The sequence below is a fragment of the Gorilla gorilla genome, chromosome 7 (genome assembly GCF_029281585.2).
Source record: "Gorilla gorilla gorilla isolate KB3781 chromosome 7, NHGRI_mGorGor1-v2.1_pri, whole genome shotgun sequence".
Lineage (NCBI taxonomy): Eukaryota > Metazoa > Chordata > Mammalia > Primates > Hominidae > Gorilla > Gorilla gorilla.
The window spans coordinates 82,666,715-82,686,221 of NC_073231.2; the positions used below are offsets into that span (position 1 = coordinate 82,666,715).

At 42.0% G+C, this 19,507-nt stretch overlaps 1 protein-coding gene across 9 annotated transcripts in view; it reads right to left on the reverse strand.

Moving 5' to 3' along the window:
• The window catches only part of TACC1 (transforming acidic coiled-coil containing protein 1), a 97,346-nt gene extending 91,380 nt beyond the window's left edge, over positions 1 to 5,966 (reverse strand). For 7 of the 9 annotated variants that reach the window (XM_055348973.2, XM_019032390.4, XM_055348972.2 and 4 more), the window contains exon 1: positions 5,410 to 5,951. In XM_055348973.2, the coding sequence (XP_055204948.2) occupies positions 5,410 to 5,486 (77 nt within the window). In that variant the 5' untranslated portion in view covers positions 5,487 to 5,951. Of the gene's footprint in view, positions 1 to 5,409 lie in introns of all 9 variants that reach the window. The other 2 variants (XM_019032388.4, XM_055348978.2) reach the window with 2 other exon arrangements.
• Between the last annotated feature and the right edge of the window lie 13,541 nt (positions 5,967 to 19,507).

Here is a 19,507-nt window from a genome sequence, read left to right on the forward strand (position 1 = left end):
GGAGGCCGAGGCGGGTGGATCACCTCAGGTCAGGAGTTTGAGATCAGCCTGGCCAACATGGCGAAACTTTGACTCTGCTAAAAATAAAAAATTTAGCCGGGCCTGGTGACGCATGTCTGTAATCTCAGCTACTAGGGAGGCTGAGGCAGAAGAATCGCTTGAATTTGGGAGGTGGAGGTTGCAATGAGCCAAGATCACGCCACTGTACTCCAGCATCAGTGACAGAGTGAGACTCTGTCCCCCAAAAAAAAACAAAAAACAAAAAAGCCAAAAGGTGGAGACAACTCAAGTATTCACTCACAGATGAATGAATAAACAGAATGTGGTATATATACACAATGGAATACTGTTCAGCCATAAAGAAATTCTGATACATGCTACGACATGGACACACCTTGAGGACATTATGCTAAGGGAAATAAACCAGTCATGAAAAGACAAATACTGTACATTTCCACTTACATGAGGTACCTACAGTAGTCAAATGTGTAGAGACGGAAAATAGGATGGTGGGTGCCGGGGGCTGGGGGAAGGAGGAGTGAAAAGTTATTGTTTAATGGGTACAGAATTTCTGTTTGGGAACTTCTGAAAAAGTTCTGGAAATGGGTAGTGGTGATGGTTGTCCAATGTTCTTAATGCCACTGAGTCGTATACTTAAAAACTGTACCTGAATTCCCTCGGAGCTGCACTCTTGATAGAGTATCTATCTTACTTTTTAATGCTTTGCAGAGAGGGATTTTTCTTCCCATTATTAACTCTTTTTTCTATTTCAACTACCCTCATAGTCTAGAAGTTGCAATATCTAAATTCAGTAGATACAAATAATTCCCTTGTCATGCAATTCAAATCATTTCCTTCGGGATTGGCTTCATGGGAGATGGAGCCAGCCAACATCTCCTAAAAATTACATATTTCCACATGTCTTGGGTCCCTTCTCCAAGTTAAATACTATAATTCTTTTACCTTTTCATCATAGGGCTGGTTGCTCCGGGTCTTCTCCACAAACTTGCTCTAAATCTCTCTCTTAATTTTATACTAAGACATTTTCACATGGACATTTAAAAAACTTCTATAGCAAATGGGAACTGACATGCTTTTAATGACAACAAATATTTTGTGTTGAGAAGGTGGTAAACAATATTATAAATTTGAAAGCAATGAATTTACAAATGTTGCTCCCTGAGTTTAGTTATTTTAAGTCATGTTTTCTTGTGTCTAAAACCTCCAAGCCAGCACCTCCCTCTTGGTGTCAGGGACGTGTGTCCCACAGTGACGTGCTCATTAAAAGGCACTTCACCCTAGCTGTTGCTGACTTTGCAGTTCACTAGAATATCACATAGCCTGCACCTAATTGATCAGAAATTCACATGGCAAAATCAATGAAGACGTCAGAAACTCCTCCTGACTTTGCTACTGACCTTATGCTAAATTCCAAATGCAAATGATTGGTCTGGAAACTTAACTAGTAAGAATCGACAACAGGTGCAGATCTTACATTTCAGGCAGAGAAGCTAAACAACAAACACCAGATGATATTCCCCAATGAATCACAGGTTCTGCTTTGTCTCATCCTTCAGATCTCTCCTCAAATTCCCCACTACTCGTAGAAAACCTACCTTGGCCACATCGCCAAAAATAAACAACTAAGGAATGAGTGATTTCAAACATTTCATCAAACTATCATATTCCCAAATGCATTTCCATCCTCTTGGTAGTACAACTTTCTGGAAAATGGAAGTGAAAAATGAGGAAAAAATTAACTCAAAAAAGTTATTGCCTTGCTTTTCTCAGGGGCCTTGTAGAATTAGCACACAAATCAAACTTCCCTGCAGAAGAGACCCTGCCTTACTCATGAATATACCTTCCAAAGAGCCCAGCATGGCATCTGGTTCATGGGTACATATATGTGCAAATGTGTTCATAATAACTACGTATTGCACACTCACTAAGTGCTGGCCATTGTGTTACTAATATACACCACTTCAAAAATTAGGTCTGAGGCCAGGCGCAGTGGCTCATGCCTGTAATCCCAGCACTTTGGGAGGGTGAGGTGGGTGGATCATTTGAGGTCAGGAGTTCGAGACCAGCCTGGCCAACATGGCGAAATCCCATCTCTACTAAAAATAAAAACTAGCCGGGCATGGTGGCATGCGTCTGTAATCCTAGTTACTCAGGAGGCTGAGGCAGGAGACTCACTTGAACCTGAAGGTTGCAGCGAGCCGAGATCGTGCCACTGCACTCCAGCCTGGGCAACAGAGTGAGACTCCATCTCAAAAAAAAAAAAAAAATTAGGTCTGATTATTATTGCCATTTTACAGATGCAGAAATTTGCCTAACTGAAGAGTTAAATAACTGTATTTCCAATGTTTCCTAAACTAACCTCCTAAGTGATCTAGCTGGGATTACAACCCAGGTCTGCCTGACTCCACAATTTCTGCTCTTAATCACCTTCCTGTACGGCCTCCTTGAATAAATGAAGTGAAATTTCCACTAGCTTTTACCAAAGCTTGCTCATTGGCTTCTTGGGTTTGGAGAAGGTTAGCAGCTACAATTCTCAATAATAATGAACTGTATCTTAAAATCAGACATTTCTTTTCATGTACATCTATGCTTGTTTATATTTCACAATAGAGCTCTTGTAAGAGAGATTTAATCTAGTTACTTTTAGTACCTGATTAGATTATTCTGAAATACAAATTGTGAACATTCTGAAACATACTTTCTCCCTCAAAAGACAAATGCCAGCATTGACGTATTATTCATATGACTTTCATGTATTTTTTTTTTTTAAAAGAACAATAGATTTCGAAAAGGCTACAGCCTCAGTAGGAGAACTTCCTTGAGGTCAGCGTTATCCATGACAGCCATATGTTCGGCAGGAAGTCTGTAGCCGGGTAACATTAACAATGAACCTCCTACTTTCTTGTATCCTGGAAAGACTTGTCGCTTGTACATCTGAACAAGGCAGAACTTGGATAAAAAGCATCCTTTTTGCTTTTCATGTATATTACAGGTTGGAATCTTGCATTTCTAGAGTCTTTCACCTGGACATGCCAAATGATTTGTGAGGCTGCCTTACTGAGCAGAGTCTACACATACAGATGAGGCCAGTAATCCCACTACTGACTGCATGTGTTTGTGTGCTTCATGTATTCACTTGAGTAGGGAGGGGCTGTATTCCTAGGCGAAGACCAAGGATGGGCTTTCATGTTGATTGTTTTTAGGCAAGCTTTGTAAAATATTCAAGGTGCATGCAGAGCCTCAATGAAGAGAGAGATCCTTTATGCATGTTTATATTATACAGGCAAAACAAGCAGGCTGCCAAGCCATTGGATAATTTAACACCCTAACAACTGAACCCTACCTCACATCCTGAGTTCATTTCTTTAGCATACTGTCAGTGAAAGACTCCATTATTTACTTTCAAGTTACACAGTAAACTTGGCCACACATTTACAAAAAATAGTCAACTTTCATCCTCAGCTAAAATAGTATATTGCTCAGAGATAAACTATAACTTATTATTCATATATACTGATTTTATGTCAACCTCAGAATAGCCTGTGAAGTAGATATTGTTATCATTCCTGTTTCACACATAAGGAAACAGACACAGAGGAGTTAAGGAACAGATAAAAGATCTCCAGCATTAAGGAGCAGCACCTAGAAATTCAACCCATGGCTCTTTGCCTCCCAAACTCTTAACTTCATCTCAATGTTATATTGCCTCTCATGTTTGTTTTTTGAAAGTTAAATTGACTTTGGCAATTTTGTCTAATTAGCTATTAAGCATTGCTATTGCAGATTTACTCCTTATTCAAACAAAATTAAAGGAAAAAGGATGGTGTGCTCTGCCAGTTGAGACAAGTTTTGATTGTTTCCTAGGATAGTTCCAACTCTTGGGTGGGAGGCGGCTGCGGCATGAGCTCTGGGGTCCACCACTTTCTGGCTGTGTGACCTTGGAGAGGTTACTTGATCGTTCTGTGCTTCAGTTCCCTCACCAGTGAAATGAAGACAGTAACAAGAACTATAGTAATTCAGTGGCTCTTGGGGGTTAAATAACACGTGGGGCATTTAGAAGTGTTTTGCACATGTCATGTGCTCAGTAAATCTCAGCTGTTTTTTTTTTTTTTTTTTGAGATGGAGTCTCCCTGTGTCACCCAGGCTGGAGTGCAGTGGCCCGATCTTGGCTCACCACAACCTCCGCCTTCTGGGTTCACGTGATTCTCCTGCCTCAGCCTCCCAAGTAGCTGGGACTACAGGCTCGCACCGCCATGCTAGGCTAATTTTTGTATTTTTAGTAGAGACGGGGTTTCACCATGTTGGTCAAGCTGGTCTACGAACTCCTGACCTCAGGGGATCTGCCCCCCTCGGCCTCCCAAAGTGCTGGGATTACAGGAGTGAGCCAACCACACCCAGCGTCAGCTATTCTTATTAATAAGCTGCCTGAAGTAAGTTTATATTTGTGAACATCGGTAACATTAGGAGACAAAGTTAGCCATTTGGATATTCCGAAAGCTATTTTGCCTTGAAAGGATGATTCAAAAGCCCTCCCGCGGTCCAGGCTGCTTTTGTGATGGTTAAGTGTATCCTTCTCAAACTAAATAGCTTCGACATGGGCTGAATTAAAATAAAGAGTATGGATTCCCTGACACTGCTGCAATTCCAAAACACGCATGCATTCCAATAAATAAATAAATAAATATTTAAAGCTACTATTTGGTTTCCAAATAAATTGTTATCCCCTCTCTGTCAATAAGCATTGGCCATCTTTCAAACCGTGGGACTTGCTCCTAATCACGTTCTCTAAAACTTTCCCTTCACAGCTTTCATTACAGTACTTGGTGTCCCCAATTGTTGCTGTCCCAGAACAAAAGCCTAATTGCTGCTGCTACAATACTGCCCTTTTTTTCTGAGATCATCATGAAACCCTTGGAGCAAACAAGAGAGGGAGTTCTTGCAAGCAGCAAGCACTGCGTCAAAATTCCTGGACCCCGAGCGCCAACGCCAATTGCGTTTTGAGACTTGAGTGCCTCTCTCATAGTTTCACCTCCCTGCAAATAACTCTGTCTTGTGAATGTTTCAGAGCTCTGTAGGACACGTGCGTTTTCTGCTTGGACGAGGCCGGGGTCCCCTTGTCTCCCCAGTGCAGCGTGTACTGGGGCAGGACCACGGTCACGCCCGGACGCGATCCGGTCGCGGTGGGGTCCTGGCAGGACGCTCCCAGCCGGACGCCCCTGGGGCCCTGCTGGCCAAACTCTCGTGCCCCGCTCTCGAGCGCTCGTGCCCCGCTGCCGCCAGCGGGAACCCCACCTTCCCAGCCTTTCTGGGACGGGCCCCAGCGCGCTCCATCCCGGGCTGGCACGCAAACCCCCAAAGGCGGCCCCTGGAGAGGGCTCTGGGACTCACGCGGTCTCCGTGGGTCTCGGGTGCCTCTCCCCGGCGGGTTCCCGGCCCCTCGGGGTCTGAGAGTGGGAGCCTCCCATGGCGCAGAACTTGGGGCCGGGGCTGCACCCTCCTGTGCTGGGCGGCGGGCGGCTGTGCCCAGACCCTGGGCGGGGAGGCGGTGGGGCGGGAGGAAGGGTGGGGCGAAGGAGGGCGGGGTGGGGCGCCGGGCCGTAGGGTCCCCGCCGCTGGGAAAGCGGGGAAGGAGGTGGCTTCAAATGCCGCCAACTTCTCCGCGGATTGCAGGGCCCCGCGGGTGCTGCCGCCTGGAGATGCGGAGCGCCTGGGGCGTGCGGGGCTGCGGGGAGCCCGGGCAGCGGCGCTTCCTCGCCCGGCAAGGGAACTCCTAGGTGGCACGGGGCAGCAGGTGGAGGGCGCTAGGCCTGCGGGCGCCCCCGGGACCCCGCGATCTGCGGACGTCGCCCTCTCCGCCCGCTGGGTCCGGGGCTGGAAGGGAAGCGGCGGGAAGAGGCCCCGGGAGCTGCTGTTCAGAGAAGCAGCAGGAGGGGGCGGTGTGTGACGGGGTCAGGGGACCCAGGCGGCCCTGCAAAGGGCGTGGCCTGTCCCCTAAACCGCTTCTGCCTCCTGAGACTGGGGGAGGCCTGGCCTGCGCTGCACAGAAAACTGGGCTCTGGTTATGCCTCCAACTAGCTGAGTAACTTGGAACAAGTTATTTCACCCTCTCTGAGTCTTGTTTTCTTTATCCATAAAACAAAGGAGTATGTTCATCTTTAGCTTTTAATGTCCCTTTAGGCTCTGACAACCAGGCAATGAATTTTCCTCCAAACTCTGTCGTAAGGAAAAAACAAACAGACAGACAGACAAACAAACAGACAAACAAACACCTATCCCTATCATCTCATCTGCGATCCAGCTACACCTAGCAACTCCCTTTAGAGCATCTCTCATGCCCTTCCTCACCCATTCCTGCCTCCCACCCACCTCCTCTCCAGCCACCTGTCCTTATTCTAGCGCTTTTTCCAGCAGACTGGAATCCTTCTCCAAACCTCCCTTCTATGACACCATCCTGCATCTTGATGTTACATCTTCTTTGTTACTGCCTGTCTCCCTTGCTAGAACGTAAGCTCCATGAAGACAGGGAATCTGTTTCGATTTCACTGTTCCTCCAACATGCTTGGCACACAGTGGGCGCTCACAATCGGTGATGGATGCGGGCATCCTACACCCATGTTATCACTGTCCTTCCCAGGGCTCCTATAGCACTTGTTAACTCTGCTAACGAAGCATTTACCAATCTTATTTTATAATTATCTCTTCACGGCCGGGCGCGGTGGCTCACGCCTGTAATCCCAACACTTTGGGAGGCCTAGGGGGTGGATTACCTGAGGTCAGGAGTTAGAGACCAGCCTGACTAACATGGTGAAACCCCGTCTCTACTAAAAATACAAAAATTAGCCGGGCATGGTGGCACAAGCCTGTAATCCCAGCTACTTAGGAGGCTGAGGCAGGAGAATCGCTTGAACCCAGGAAGTGGAGGTTGCAGTGAGCCAAGATCGCGCCACTGCACTCCAGCCTGGGCAACAAGAGCACAACTTCATCTCTAATAATAATAATAATAATCATCTCTTCACTTGTCTATCTTTCACTAGAATATAAGTTCTTTAAAGGCAGGAACACTCTTGTTGTTGTTGTTGTTGTTTTGAAAGACCGTGTCTCTTTCTGTTGCCCAGGCTGGAGTGCAGTGGTGCGATCAAAGCTCACTGGAGCCTTGAACTCCTGGGCTCAAGCAGCCCTCTTGCCTCAGCCTTTTCAGCAGCTGGGACCACAGGTGACTGCCACCACACCCAGCTAATTTTTTTTTTTTTTGGTAGAGATGGGGTCTCACTATGTTGCCCAGGCTGGTCTCAAACTCCTAGCCTCAAGTGATCCTCCTGCTTTGACCTCCCAAAGCACTGGGACTACAGGTGTGAGCCACCACACCCAGCTGGGAATGCTCCTTTCCTCTGTATTCTAGCTTAGTGCCCAGCACAGTGCCTGGTTCTTGTTTTATATACAATAACTATTTGCTGAATGAATGAATGAGCCAGTGGTGAAGCACACAGAATTGTTTTCAACATTAACTTCATTCTTGAAGCTGTAGGGGAATAAAGATATATGTGACTACATTTTAGTTGTTCCAGAAATAATCAGAAAACGCATAATGGAGATTTACATTGACAACAGATCTTTTTTTTTTTTTTTTTTGAGATGGAGTCTCGCTCTGTTGCCCAGGCTGGAGTGCAGTGGCACTATCTTGTCTCACCACAACCTCTGCCTCCCGGGTTCAAGTGATTCTCCTGCCTCAGCCTCCCGAGTAGCTGTGACTACAGGCATGCACCATCACGCCTGGCTATTTTTTGTATTTTTAATAGAGACAGGGTTTCGCTATGTTGGCCAGGCTGTGTTGAACTCCTGACCTTGTGATCTGCCTGCCTCGGCCTCCCAAAGTGCTGGGATTACAGGCGTGAGCCACTGTGCCCGGCCAGATCTCTCTTTTATGTAGCAGACTTCGACTACCTCTTTATAAATTATCTTTAGTCTACTTAGCCAGAGAGTTCCCAGGGTCCAGAATGTTGACACATGGTAGACATAAACAGTATTTTGAAGTGGGAAAATAAACAATTAGTAAAAGTATAGTGAGGCTGGAGTTGAGATTTTTTAATGAAGAATTTCAGATAGCTAAAGAAAAGTTGACTCTCGGCAGATAATTTTTTTTTAAGAGACAGGGTCTTGCTCTGTGCAGTGGCATGATCATAGCTTGCTGCAGCCTTGAACTCCTGAGATAATTTTTCTTTTAAGTTCAAGTTCCTCCCACAGTCTGTTTGGAACACTATGGCAATGTGATTGAAGTGTCATTGATAATGCAAACATAACCCTGTCAGAGCTGCCGTTCCCTTCAGAGGAACACTCAGCCTCTCCTGGTGAGAAAGGTCTTTATTCTCAGTCAGTTATTCTGAGGGAAGACAGGAGCGGGAGAGGCAGGAGAAAAGGGTGAGAATGGGAAAGTTTTCCTTCTCTGGTAGACAGGATGGGCTGCCAGGAAGAATCTTACTACTATTAGTGCAGAAAGGCACAGGGTGGGGCCACTAAAATGGTTGAAAGTAAAGGAAAAAGGCCGAGCACGGTGGCTCACACCTGTAATCCCAGCACTTTGGGAGGCTGAGGCAGGTGGCACTTGAGTTCAGGAGTTTGAGACCAGCCTGGCCAACATGGCAAAACCCGTCTCTACTAAAAATTTTAAAAATTAGCCAAGTGTGGTGGTGCGTGCCTGTAATTCCAGCTACTTGGGAAGCTGAGACATGAAAATCGCTTGAACCCGGGAGGCAGAGGTTGCAATGAACGGAGATCGTGCCACTGCACTCCAGCCTGGGCGACAGAGCAAGACTCTGCCTCAAAAAAAAAAAACAACCCAAAAAATGAAAGAGAGAGAGAGAAAGAAGAAAGAAAGAAAGAGAAAGAAAGAAAGAAAGAAAGAAAGAAAGAAAGAAAGAAAAAAAGAGGAAAGAGTGAAGCCTACACCCTCTTGTGTTGCAGAGAAATTGAGACAAGGGGAAAAGGAACTCTGTAAAATAATGTAAAAGATTTAACATATGGGACCCAAAGGGCATCTCTGCAAAGATGCTTTTGTGTTGGCTGGTTTTGCTTTATGTTGTTTACTGGGTTTGCTGCCCTGACTGGCATGGCAGCTGGGGCTTTGGGCCAGGCTGAGTGGACACAGTGAAGGGAAGTGTTGTCTTTGTGAAGTAAACCTATGAGGGCTTTTAGGGAAAAATGTCCAAGACAGACCAGAGATCCCCAGACACATCTTACCCCACAACATATAATGCTTTGTCCCTCTCATGGAAGCAGAACCAAGATCTGTTTCTCCATCTCAGAGCCTGGCTGCAGATCTCCAAGAAAGGCGTAGACTGTGGGATGTCTGCAGTTCCTACGATTAATGTCCCTGGGTTTAAACTCTTTCTTGCTTTTTATATTTCAGTTAAAAACAAAAGGCTGGACATGGTGGCTCACACCTGTAATTTCAGCCCTTTGGTAGGCCAAGAGGGGAGGATCTCTTGAGCCCAGAAGTTTGAGACCAGCCTGGGCAACATAGAGAGTCCCCTGTCTCTACAAAAAATAAAAAATAAATTGGCTGAGCATGGTGGGGCTCACCTGCAGTCACAGATACTCAGGAGGGTGAAGTAGGAGGATCGCTGGAGCCCAGGAAATCAAAGCTGCAATGAGCTGTGATCACACCACTGCACTGCAGCCTGGGCAACACAGTGATAGTCTGTCTCCAAAAAACAAAGCAAAACAAAACACAACACTTCAGCATCCCTAATGATGATATGAATAGTTATTATGCAATCACAATTTATGCTCTGATGAAAGTTATTAAAGAAATGGAAACATGTCCTTTCCCTTGGTGTGGTTCTAAAATGGTACAGTCAGAGGCCAGCTATAAGTTATGGGCAACCCTGCTGTTGTCTGTCCCCAGTGACTGAGAAATTTCATAATGCCAATTCTGGGGCTCAGAATCGTTCACAGAACTGAGGAGTTTTCCTTCAAGCAGAGGGCAGGAGGATCATAGTTGGACACTACTTGGTATTGCATTTGATACAGAACATAGAATAAAATCGACTATTTTTTGGTGCCCTGTAATTTATGCCTGCCTGTGACACAAGAAGGAGGAGGAGGAGAATGAAAAGAGAGGAAAGGAGGCAGCCCTTATTTGTTAGTCTCTGGGTCAGTGGGCTGCTGAACACAATGGCCAGCTGGAGCCAAAGAGGACACATGGCCTGTGATGGAGTCCAAGTGGGGTATAATTTCATGTCCATGGTTAAGGTTTCCACTCGCACATTACAATTCGGTCAAGAAGTTTTTTGTTGTTGTTTTTTGGTTTTGGGGTTTTCGGGGTTTTGTTTTTGTTTTTATTTTTGTTTTGAGACAGAGTCTCGCTCTGTCGCCCAGGCTGGAGTGCAGTGGTGCAATCTCTGCTCACCGCAACCTCCGCCTCCTGGGTTCAAGCAATTCTCCTCCCTCAGCCTCCCGAGTAGCTGGGACTACAGGCACACACCATCACGCCTAGCTAATTTTTTTGCATTTTAGTAGAGACGGGGTCTCACCGTGTTGCCCAGGCTGGTTGTGAACTCCTGAGCTCAGGCAATCCACCTGCCTCAGCCTCTCAAGTGCTGGGATTACAGGCATGAGCCACTGTGCCTGGCCAAGAAGGTATTTTTTAAACTTTGGAAAAATAGCAAGGAAAGAAAATTTAAGCTGTTGAAACTCAAGATTGCCTATAAGATTGCAAAATACATCCTTTGGTGTCAAACTCTACCCCCAGAATGCTACTTATGCTCTGCAGAGGGATGGGCACTAACATTTGTTGGATACCAGGAACTATGCTTGGTAGTTAACGAAAGTAACCACATTCGGGCCTTATAGCACTGGGAAAAAAATAACAGTGGGTAATACTTATAGAGCACTTTTTATGTGCTCAGATTCTGTTCTAAGTGCTTTAGATTTATTAACTCATTTACTGTTCACCACAACCCTATGGCTAGGCACTTTTAGTATTCTCGTTTACAGGCATACCTCAGAAATATTGCAGGTTCCATTGCACACCACTGCAATAAAGTGAATATTGCAATATAGCGAATCACACAAAATTTTTGGTTTCTCGGTGCATATAAAAGTTATGTTTACACTATATGATAGTCTGTAAAGTGTGCAATAGCATTATGTCCAAAAAATGTACATTCCTTGATTTTAAAAATACTTTATTGCTAAAAAATGCTGACACAGAGACATGAAGTGAGTACATGCTGTTAGAAAAATGGCACCAATAGACTTATCCCACACAAGGTTGCCAAAAACCTTCAATTTGTAAGAAATGCAATATATGTGAAGTGCAATAAAGTGAAATGCAATAAAACGAGCAGTGCCTGTACAAATGAGCAAGATGAAGCATAGTAAGGTTAAACATACCCAAGGCCACATAGCTAGAAAATGGCCAAGCTAGATTCAAACCTGGGTAAGATAGCTCCAGTGCTATAGCACACAGCTTAGCCTCTATACTTTACTGCCTTAATCCTTACACTGCACATCCCATTTTAAGGTGAAGATACTCAGTTTTAGAGAGCTGAATGGTGCATCCAATATTTAAATCCAGTTGTCTTGATTACAAACCTTATGTTCAACATGGATTTTTTTTTTTTCCCTTAGCAATCATCCCAAAGGAGAATTACCCTTCAAATTAGCCACCTTGGGAAGTCACATGCTTATCTCAGAGCTACGCATCTCTCCTCATTTGGAAATTATTTAAATGCCAATTTATAGATCAAAGAATAAAATTGGTTCATTCCTTCAGAGCCACATATTGTTCTTGAAATCAGGTAGTTGAAGTGTTCCAATATTGTTCTCCTCTTTCAAAATGATGTGGCTATACTAGGTCCTTTGACTTCCCATATAAAATTTAAAATACTCTTGCAAATTTTTTTCAAAAAAAAACATGTTAGGATTTTCATGGGAATTGCATTGAATTTATTGAATAATTCAAAAAGGATTGCCAGCTTAACAATATTGAGACTTTGAATCCATGAACATGGTATAGCTGTTCATTTATGTAGATCTTCCTGTCATGTTTTATACTTTTCAGCCTACAGGTCATACATGTCTTTTGTTAAGTATTTTATGCTATTGTAAACAAAGTGTCTTATAATTTAACTTTCTAAATGTTAGTTGCTAGTATGTGAGACAGAATTGATTTTCGTATATTTTATCCTGCAACCTTGAATTGATTTTTGTATATTTTATCCTGCAACCTTGTACCTCTAATAGCTTTTATTGTGGGTTTCTTAGGGTTTTCTATACAATGTCACTTGTACATAAGGACAATTTTACTTATTTCTTTCTAGCATGTACACCTTATTTTTCCCTTGCTTTGTTGCACTGACTAGGCACTCCTATACAATTTAAGTTAAATAAAAATGATGAGAGCCAACATCCTTGCCCTCTACCTCATCTTAGGTAGAAAGCATTGATTTTTCACATTGTAGTAGGATGTTAGCCAACAGATTTTGTAGATGCCCTTAATCAGGTTGAGGAAGTTTTAATTTATTCTTTATTTGCTGAAAGTTTTTTTAATGATAAAAAGGAGTTGAATTTTGACAAATGCTATTGCTGCACCTATTGAACTGATCATATCGTTTTCACCTTCCTCCTTTTTTTCTTTAAGAGACAAGATCTTGCTATGTTGCCCAGGCTGGAGTGCAGTGGCTATTCACAGGTGCAATGATAGTGCACTATAGCCTTGAACTCCTGGTCTCCAACGAACCTCCTGCCTCAGCCTCCTGAGTGGCTAGGACTACAAGACCTTTTACCCCCTTCTTATAGGCTTTCAAAATGATAAATTTCCCTCTAAGTACTATGTTAGCTACATTGCACCACTGTGTCTGTGTTTTTGTCTTTATTCTATTAATTTGTTGAATTACATTGATTAACTGTCAGCTGTTAAAACAACTTTGCATTGGCCAGGTGCGGTGGTTTACACCTGTAATCCCAGCACCATGGGAGACTGAGGCGGGTGGATCATGAGGTCAGGCGTTCGAGACCAGCTTGACCAACATGGTGAAACCCTGTCTCTACTAAAAATACAAAAATTAGCCAGGCGTGGTTGTGCGCGCCTGTAATCCCAGGTACTCAGGAGGCTGAGGCAGGAGAATCGCTTGAACCTGGGAGGCAGAGGTTACAGTAAGCTGAGATCACACCACTGCACTCCAGCCTGGGTGACAGAGTGAGACTCCGTCTCAAAAAAAAACCCAAAAAATAAAACAAAACAAAAAAAACTTTGCATTGCCACTTGATCATAGTGTATAACCTTTTTTATGGTGCTGGATTTGGCTTGCTAATATTTTGTTGAAGATTTTTGCATTTATATTCATGAGGGATATTGGACTGTAGTTTTTTTCTTAAGATGCCTTCATCTGGCTGTAGAATTAGAATAATACTGCATCATAAAATCATGCCTCCTCCTTTATTTTCTTAAACAGTTTTTGTAAGATTGGTATTATTTTTTCACAAATGTTTGTCAGAATTCATCAATGAAGCATCTAAACCCAGAATTCTCTCAGTAAGTTTTTAATTACAAATTCAATATCTTTAATTGATACAGGGCTGTTCAAGCTTTCTATTTCATCTTTGATTAGATTTATAATTTGTGTATTTCCCAGAATGTGTTCATTTCATCTGTGACACATTTAATGTCATAAAGTTGTTCATAACAATAGAGAATTGTTATTTTTTTAATATCCAAAGTAATAATGTCCCTTCTTTCATTCTTGATATTGTTCTTTTTTTTTCTTTGCCAGTCAGGCTTGAGATTTATCAATTTTATTAGTTTTTTCAAAGGACTGCTTTTTGCTTTTAATGATTTTTTATCTCTTTTTTTTCTGTTCTCTAATTCATTGATGTCTGTCATTATCTTTATTATTTTCTTCCTCTGCTTGCTTTGAGTTCAATTTACTCTTTTTTTCTATTTTTTAACGGTGAAAATTAAGATCATTGATTTAAGAACTTTCCCCACTTCGTATAGGCTTTCAAAACTGTAAATTTCCCTCAAAGTGCTATGTTAGCTACATTGCACAAATTTTGAAATGTGTATTTATATTATCATCAGGGCAAAATATTTTCAATCTCTCTTGTGATTTAGTCTTTAGCCCAATAAATATTTAGAAGTGTGTTGCTTAGTTTCCAAATACTTGGGATTTTCCTAGTTATCTTATTGTTTTTGGTTTCTAATTTAATTTCACTGTGGTCAGAGAACAAACTATTTGATTTCAACCTTTTTAATATTTATTAAAACTTTTTTATGGTCCAGCATATGGTCTATCTTGGTAAGCATTCCATGTGCACTTGAAAAGAATGTGCATTTTGCTATTGTTGAGTGAAATGTTCTAAAAATATTAATTAGGTCAAAGTGATTGATAATGTTGTTCAGATTTTCTGTCTGCTGATTTTTTGTTGGTTACTCTATCAACTTCTGAGAGACATTAAAATTTCCAATTATAATTGCCTATTTCTTCCTTTCATTCTATCAGTTTTTGCCTTATGTAATTTGAGACTATTATTAGGCACAAATAAATTTGTAAATTTTATGTCATCTTGATCAATTATTCCTTTTCTTCCTCTGAAGTGCCCTTCTTTATCTTTTATGATACTTTTTTTTAGAAATCTATTTTTATTTGATACTAATGTAGCCACTCCAGCTTTCTTGTGCTTACTATTTACATGATATATCTTTTTCTATCCATCTATATTTGGTTTCCTTCTGTCTTTATATTGAAAGTATGTCTTTGCACATAGTTTATATTTAGGTTTTTAAAAAATGGATTTTATTTTTTTAGAGCAGTTTTAGATTCACAGCTAAATTGAGATGAAAGTACAGAGAGTTCCCACACACCCCCTACCCCTACACATATGGCCTCCCCACTATCAACATCCCATACCAGAGTGGTGCATTTGTTACAATCAATGAACCTACACTGATGTATCATTATTATCCCAAGTCCATAGTTTACATTAGAGTTTGCTCTTGGTATTATACATTCTATGAGTTTTGATAAATGTCTAATGTATTTATGTACATGTAGCCACCATGACAGTATCATATAGAATAGTTGCACTCCTTTAGAAATCTTCTATGTTTCATCTATTCATCCTTGCCTCTGCCCAACCCTTGGCAACTACTGATCTTTTTGTCTCCATGGTTTTGCCTTTTCCAGAATGTCATATAGTTTGACCCATCCAGTACACAGCCCTTTCAAATTGGCTTTTTTCAGTTAGTAATATGCATTTAACATTCCTCCATGTCTTCATGGCTTGACAGCTCATTTCTTTTTAACACTGAATAATATTCCATTGTCTGGATATATCACGGTTTATCCATTTGCCTACTGAAGGACATCTTGATTGCTTCCAGCTTTTGGCAATTATGAATAAAGTTGCTATAAACATCCATGTGCAGGGTTTTGTGTGGACATAAGTTTTCAGCTCATTTGGGTAAATACCCAGGAGTAAGATTGTTGAATCATATGGTAAAACTATGTTTCGTTTTGCAAGAAACTGTCAAAACTGTCTTTCAAAGTGGCCAAACCATTTTGCATTCCCATCAACAATGAATGACAGTTTCTGTTGTTCCACATCCTTACCAGCATTTGGTGTTGTTAGCATTTTGAATTTTGGCTATTCTAGTGGATGTGTAGTGGTATCTCATTGTTGTTTTAATTTGTAATTACCTAATAACATATACTATTAAACAGCTTTTCAAATTTTTTGGCATCTGTGTATCTTCTTTGGTGAGATGCTATAATTGTTTTTGTACCCATTTAAAAACAATTATTAATCTCTATCTTTTAATTGGAGTGTTTAGCTCATAAATGTTTAATGTAATTTTTGAAATGGTTGGGTATGAGTCTATCATTTTTGTTTTATTTTGTTTTCTATTTGTCTCCTCTGACATTTGTTTCTTCATTTATTTCCCGCCTTTAAAAATTACTTAATATTTTAAGATATATTCTATTTTAATTTTCCTGATGCTTTACAGCTATTCTGCACTACGTTTAATAGTTGATTTATAAATTACAAAATTCAACCTTAACTTTTCATGGCCTATTTACAGTTGATAATGTACTTCTTCATGTAAATTCTACAGCTGAAAAGTATAATTTCTTAAGTAGAAAATTCACCAGATGGAGTTAACAGCCAAGTGGACATGTTAAAGGAAAGAGTAAATTTTAAGACAGAACAATCAAAATTACTCAAAATGAGTAACAGAGTGGAAAAAGATTTAGAACATAATGAACAAAATCTCAGAGACTTGTTAGATGATATCAAACAAACATACATGTAACTGAAATCTCAGAGGAGAGAAGAAACTCAAGTAGAAAAAATATTTAAAGAAATAATAACCAAACACTTCCCAGCTGTAATAAAAGTCAGAGATTTGCAGATTCAAGATATTAGACAAACACTAAGTAGAAGGGACATAACAAAGTCCACTCCAAGGCACATCTAAGTCAAGCTAATATAAACCTTGAAAGCAGAAAAAGAGCAACCAAAAAAGGGGGCTTTCCATTTGGCTCTTCTTCATTGTATCTATTTCTCTGATGAAATGTCCCATTTCTGTGCTGAGATTTTGATTCATCAAAAACAAGCTTTTTTTCTTAATTTTTAAACTTCATTGTGGAGAGCTACAAAACCCCCTAAAACTATAAAATAGCATAACACTTTAAAGCCCTTGCTGGCTGGGCAGGAGAGCTTACACCTATAATCCTACCACTTTGGGAGGCCAAGGTGGGAGGATTGCTTGAAGCCAGGAGTTTAAGACCAGCCTAGGCAACATAGCAAGACCCCATGTCTACAAAAAATATTTAAAAATTAGCCGAGCATGCTAGCTGAGGCAAAAGGATTGCTTGAGCCCAGGAGTTTAAAGCTGCAGTGAGCTGGGATCACACCACTACACTCCAGCCTGTGTGACAGAGTGAGACCTCGTCTCAACAAAACCCCAGAAAACAAGGCTGGGTGCGGTGGCTCACGCCTGTAATGCCAGCACTTTGGGAGGCCGAGGCAGGTGGATCACCTGAGGTCAGGAGTTTAAGACCAGCCTGACCAATATGGTGAAACCCTGTCCCTACTAAAAACACAAAAATTAGCTGGGTGTGGTAGCGTGCACCTGTAGTCCCAGCTACTCGGAAGGCTGAGACAGGAGAATTGCTTGAACCCAGGAGGCAGAGGCTGCAGTGAGCCAAGATCGCACCACTGCACTCCAGCCTGGGCGACAGAGCAAGATTCCATCTCAAAAAACAAAAACAAAAACAAATAAACAAACAGAAAAAAACCAAGAAAACAAAAATTAAAACCCTTGCCTTTTAAGTTTCAATATATTATTCATCTCCAGGTCAGATTTGATTGACTTTTCTCTTAAGACTACGTTCCATTTTCCTGGTTTTAAAATATGTCCCATAATTTGGGTTTCAATCTTGGATATGATGAATGCTAGGTTGTGAAGATTCCAGATTCTGTTCTTTTTCTCTGATAAGTGTTGTTTTTCCTTTGTTTTGCAGGTAATTTTCTTGCTGAGCCTGAACTGCGAGCTCTGTTTCTGGGGAGGCAGCTCTACTCTGAGTGCAGATCTTTGTCTTTAGCTGAGCTGCTTTGAGTGCATTTTGTGTATATGTGGGTCAGGGGTTGATCAGAGATTTGGCCTGCAGATGCCTTCTTTGACTCTTGCTTTTCTGGATTCCTTCATTTATTTTCAGCATTCATGATCTCCTCACTCCCCAGAATGCATAGCCTACATGCAGCCCCGTGCTAGGAGCCTGGGGCTGAAGGACTTGCTTATTTGGCTCCTCATCTTCTGTTCTCCAAGCCAACATGCAACAGCAGAGGCGATCCACTTATGTCCTCTCTTCAGCTCCTTTAGGCAGTCACTTTGTGTATCATGTCCAGATTTTAGAGTTATTTTCTGCAGGAATGGTCATAATACCCAGAATCATCTATAATACCCAGAAGCAGAAGCCCATATATTATTCTTATGGTCATATTCAGTTTTATCACCCACCCCCACCCCCGGCCGACTACTCATCACAGCTGTCCTGTGTGGACTTGAACTACTTTTAAAATCAAAGAATACAGAAAATAGTTCCTATGGACCCTGATGGGCAATTTTAAGCGATCCAGGCCAAAGGAATTGAGCAATGGGGGCATCATCATGTGGTTGGAATAAGTCTGTCATCTCTCAAAGTGGCAGAAGCTACTATTTCCTAGTATCACTTCTCCCTTTCTCTCTAAGTAAAACAAACAAACAAACAAATAAACAAAACCCAACCCTGATAGCTAGGCACACAGCTATTATGAAGAAAAGCTGCACTTCCCAGTCTCCATGACACCTAAGTTTGGCCAAGTAACTAGGTTCTAGTCAATGGGATGTAAATAGAAGTCTCAGGCTGGGTGCGGTGGCTCCTGCCTGTAATCCCAGCACTTTGGGAGGCTGAGGCGGGTGGATCACCTGAGGTCAGGAGTTCGAAACCAGCCTGGCCAACAGGGTGAATCCCCGTCTCTATTAAAAATACAAAAAAAGGAAAAAAGAAAATAGAAGTGTCAAGTTCAACTTCCAGGAAGTGTCATGAATGGGGAGTGTGGAGGTGAGCCCTTTATTGGTCTTTTCTTTTCCCTGCTGGCTGTGATGCTGATGGGATCGCTGAATTCAAGCAGCCACATACTATTTTTCAAGACCTGTCGAGTGCATTAGTGAGAAGGGGGATAGAGTAGAATAAGGAGTCTGATCTGTAACTGACTGTGGACAATCAATTGACATAACTCACTACCTTCGGACCAGCCGTCAAGCAGCCATAATTAATCTTGAAGTACAAGCCATGTGCTGAGGTTAAAGGAGCCTGAATCCCTGAAACCATGGAGGCTCTGAACCTACCCTATCTTGCCCACCCAGAATTCTTTTTTGTTCTGTTTTGTTTTAACAGGATATCACTCTGTCGCCCAGGCTAGAGTGCAGTGGTGTAATCATAGCTCACTGCAACCTCCAACTCCTGGGCTCAAGTGATCCTCCTGCCTCAGCCTCCCAAATAGCTGAGACTACAGGCATGAGCCATTAAGCCTGGCCCAGATTTCTTTTATGGGAGAGAAAAATAAACATATATATCATTTAGTCACTATTATTTTGAGTTTCCATGACACTCAGCCAGATCAAATCCTAATTAATACTCATTATTAAATTGAGGAGAAAAAGAGTACCATTATCTTGTAGTTAAGCCACCTGTACCTGGAAGAACTGTATTTCTTAGCAGCCTTGCCAGCAATCATTTCACCCTACTCTATAGATAAGGAGTGCTCTGTAAACTAGCCCTAACCCTAACACTGCCCAGGCCTAAAGTTCAGCTGCAGCTGAAAATGTCTATAAAACTGCCCCCCAACCATTATTATCAAGCAAATCCATCCCCTGTCCCAAATACATTTCCTCTTGTATTTCTTCTGGCAGAATGTTTCCTTTCTCTTCCTCCTCAAGGCT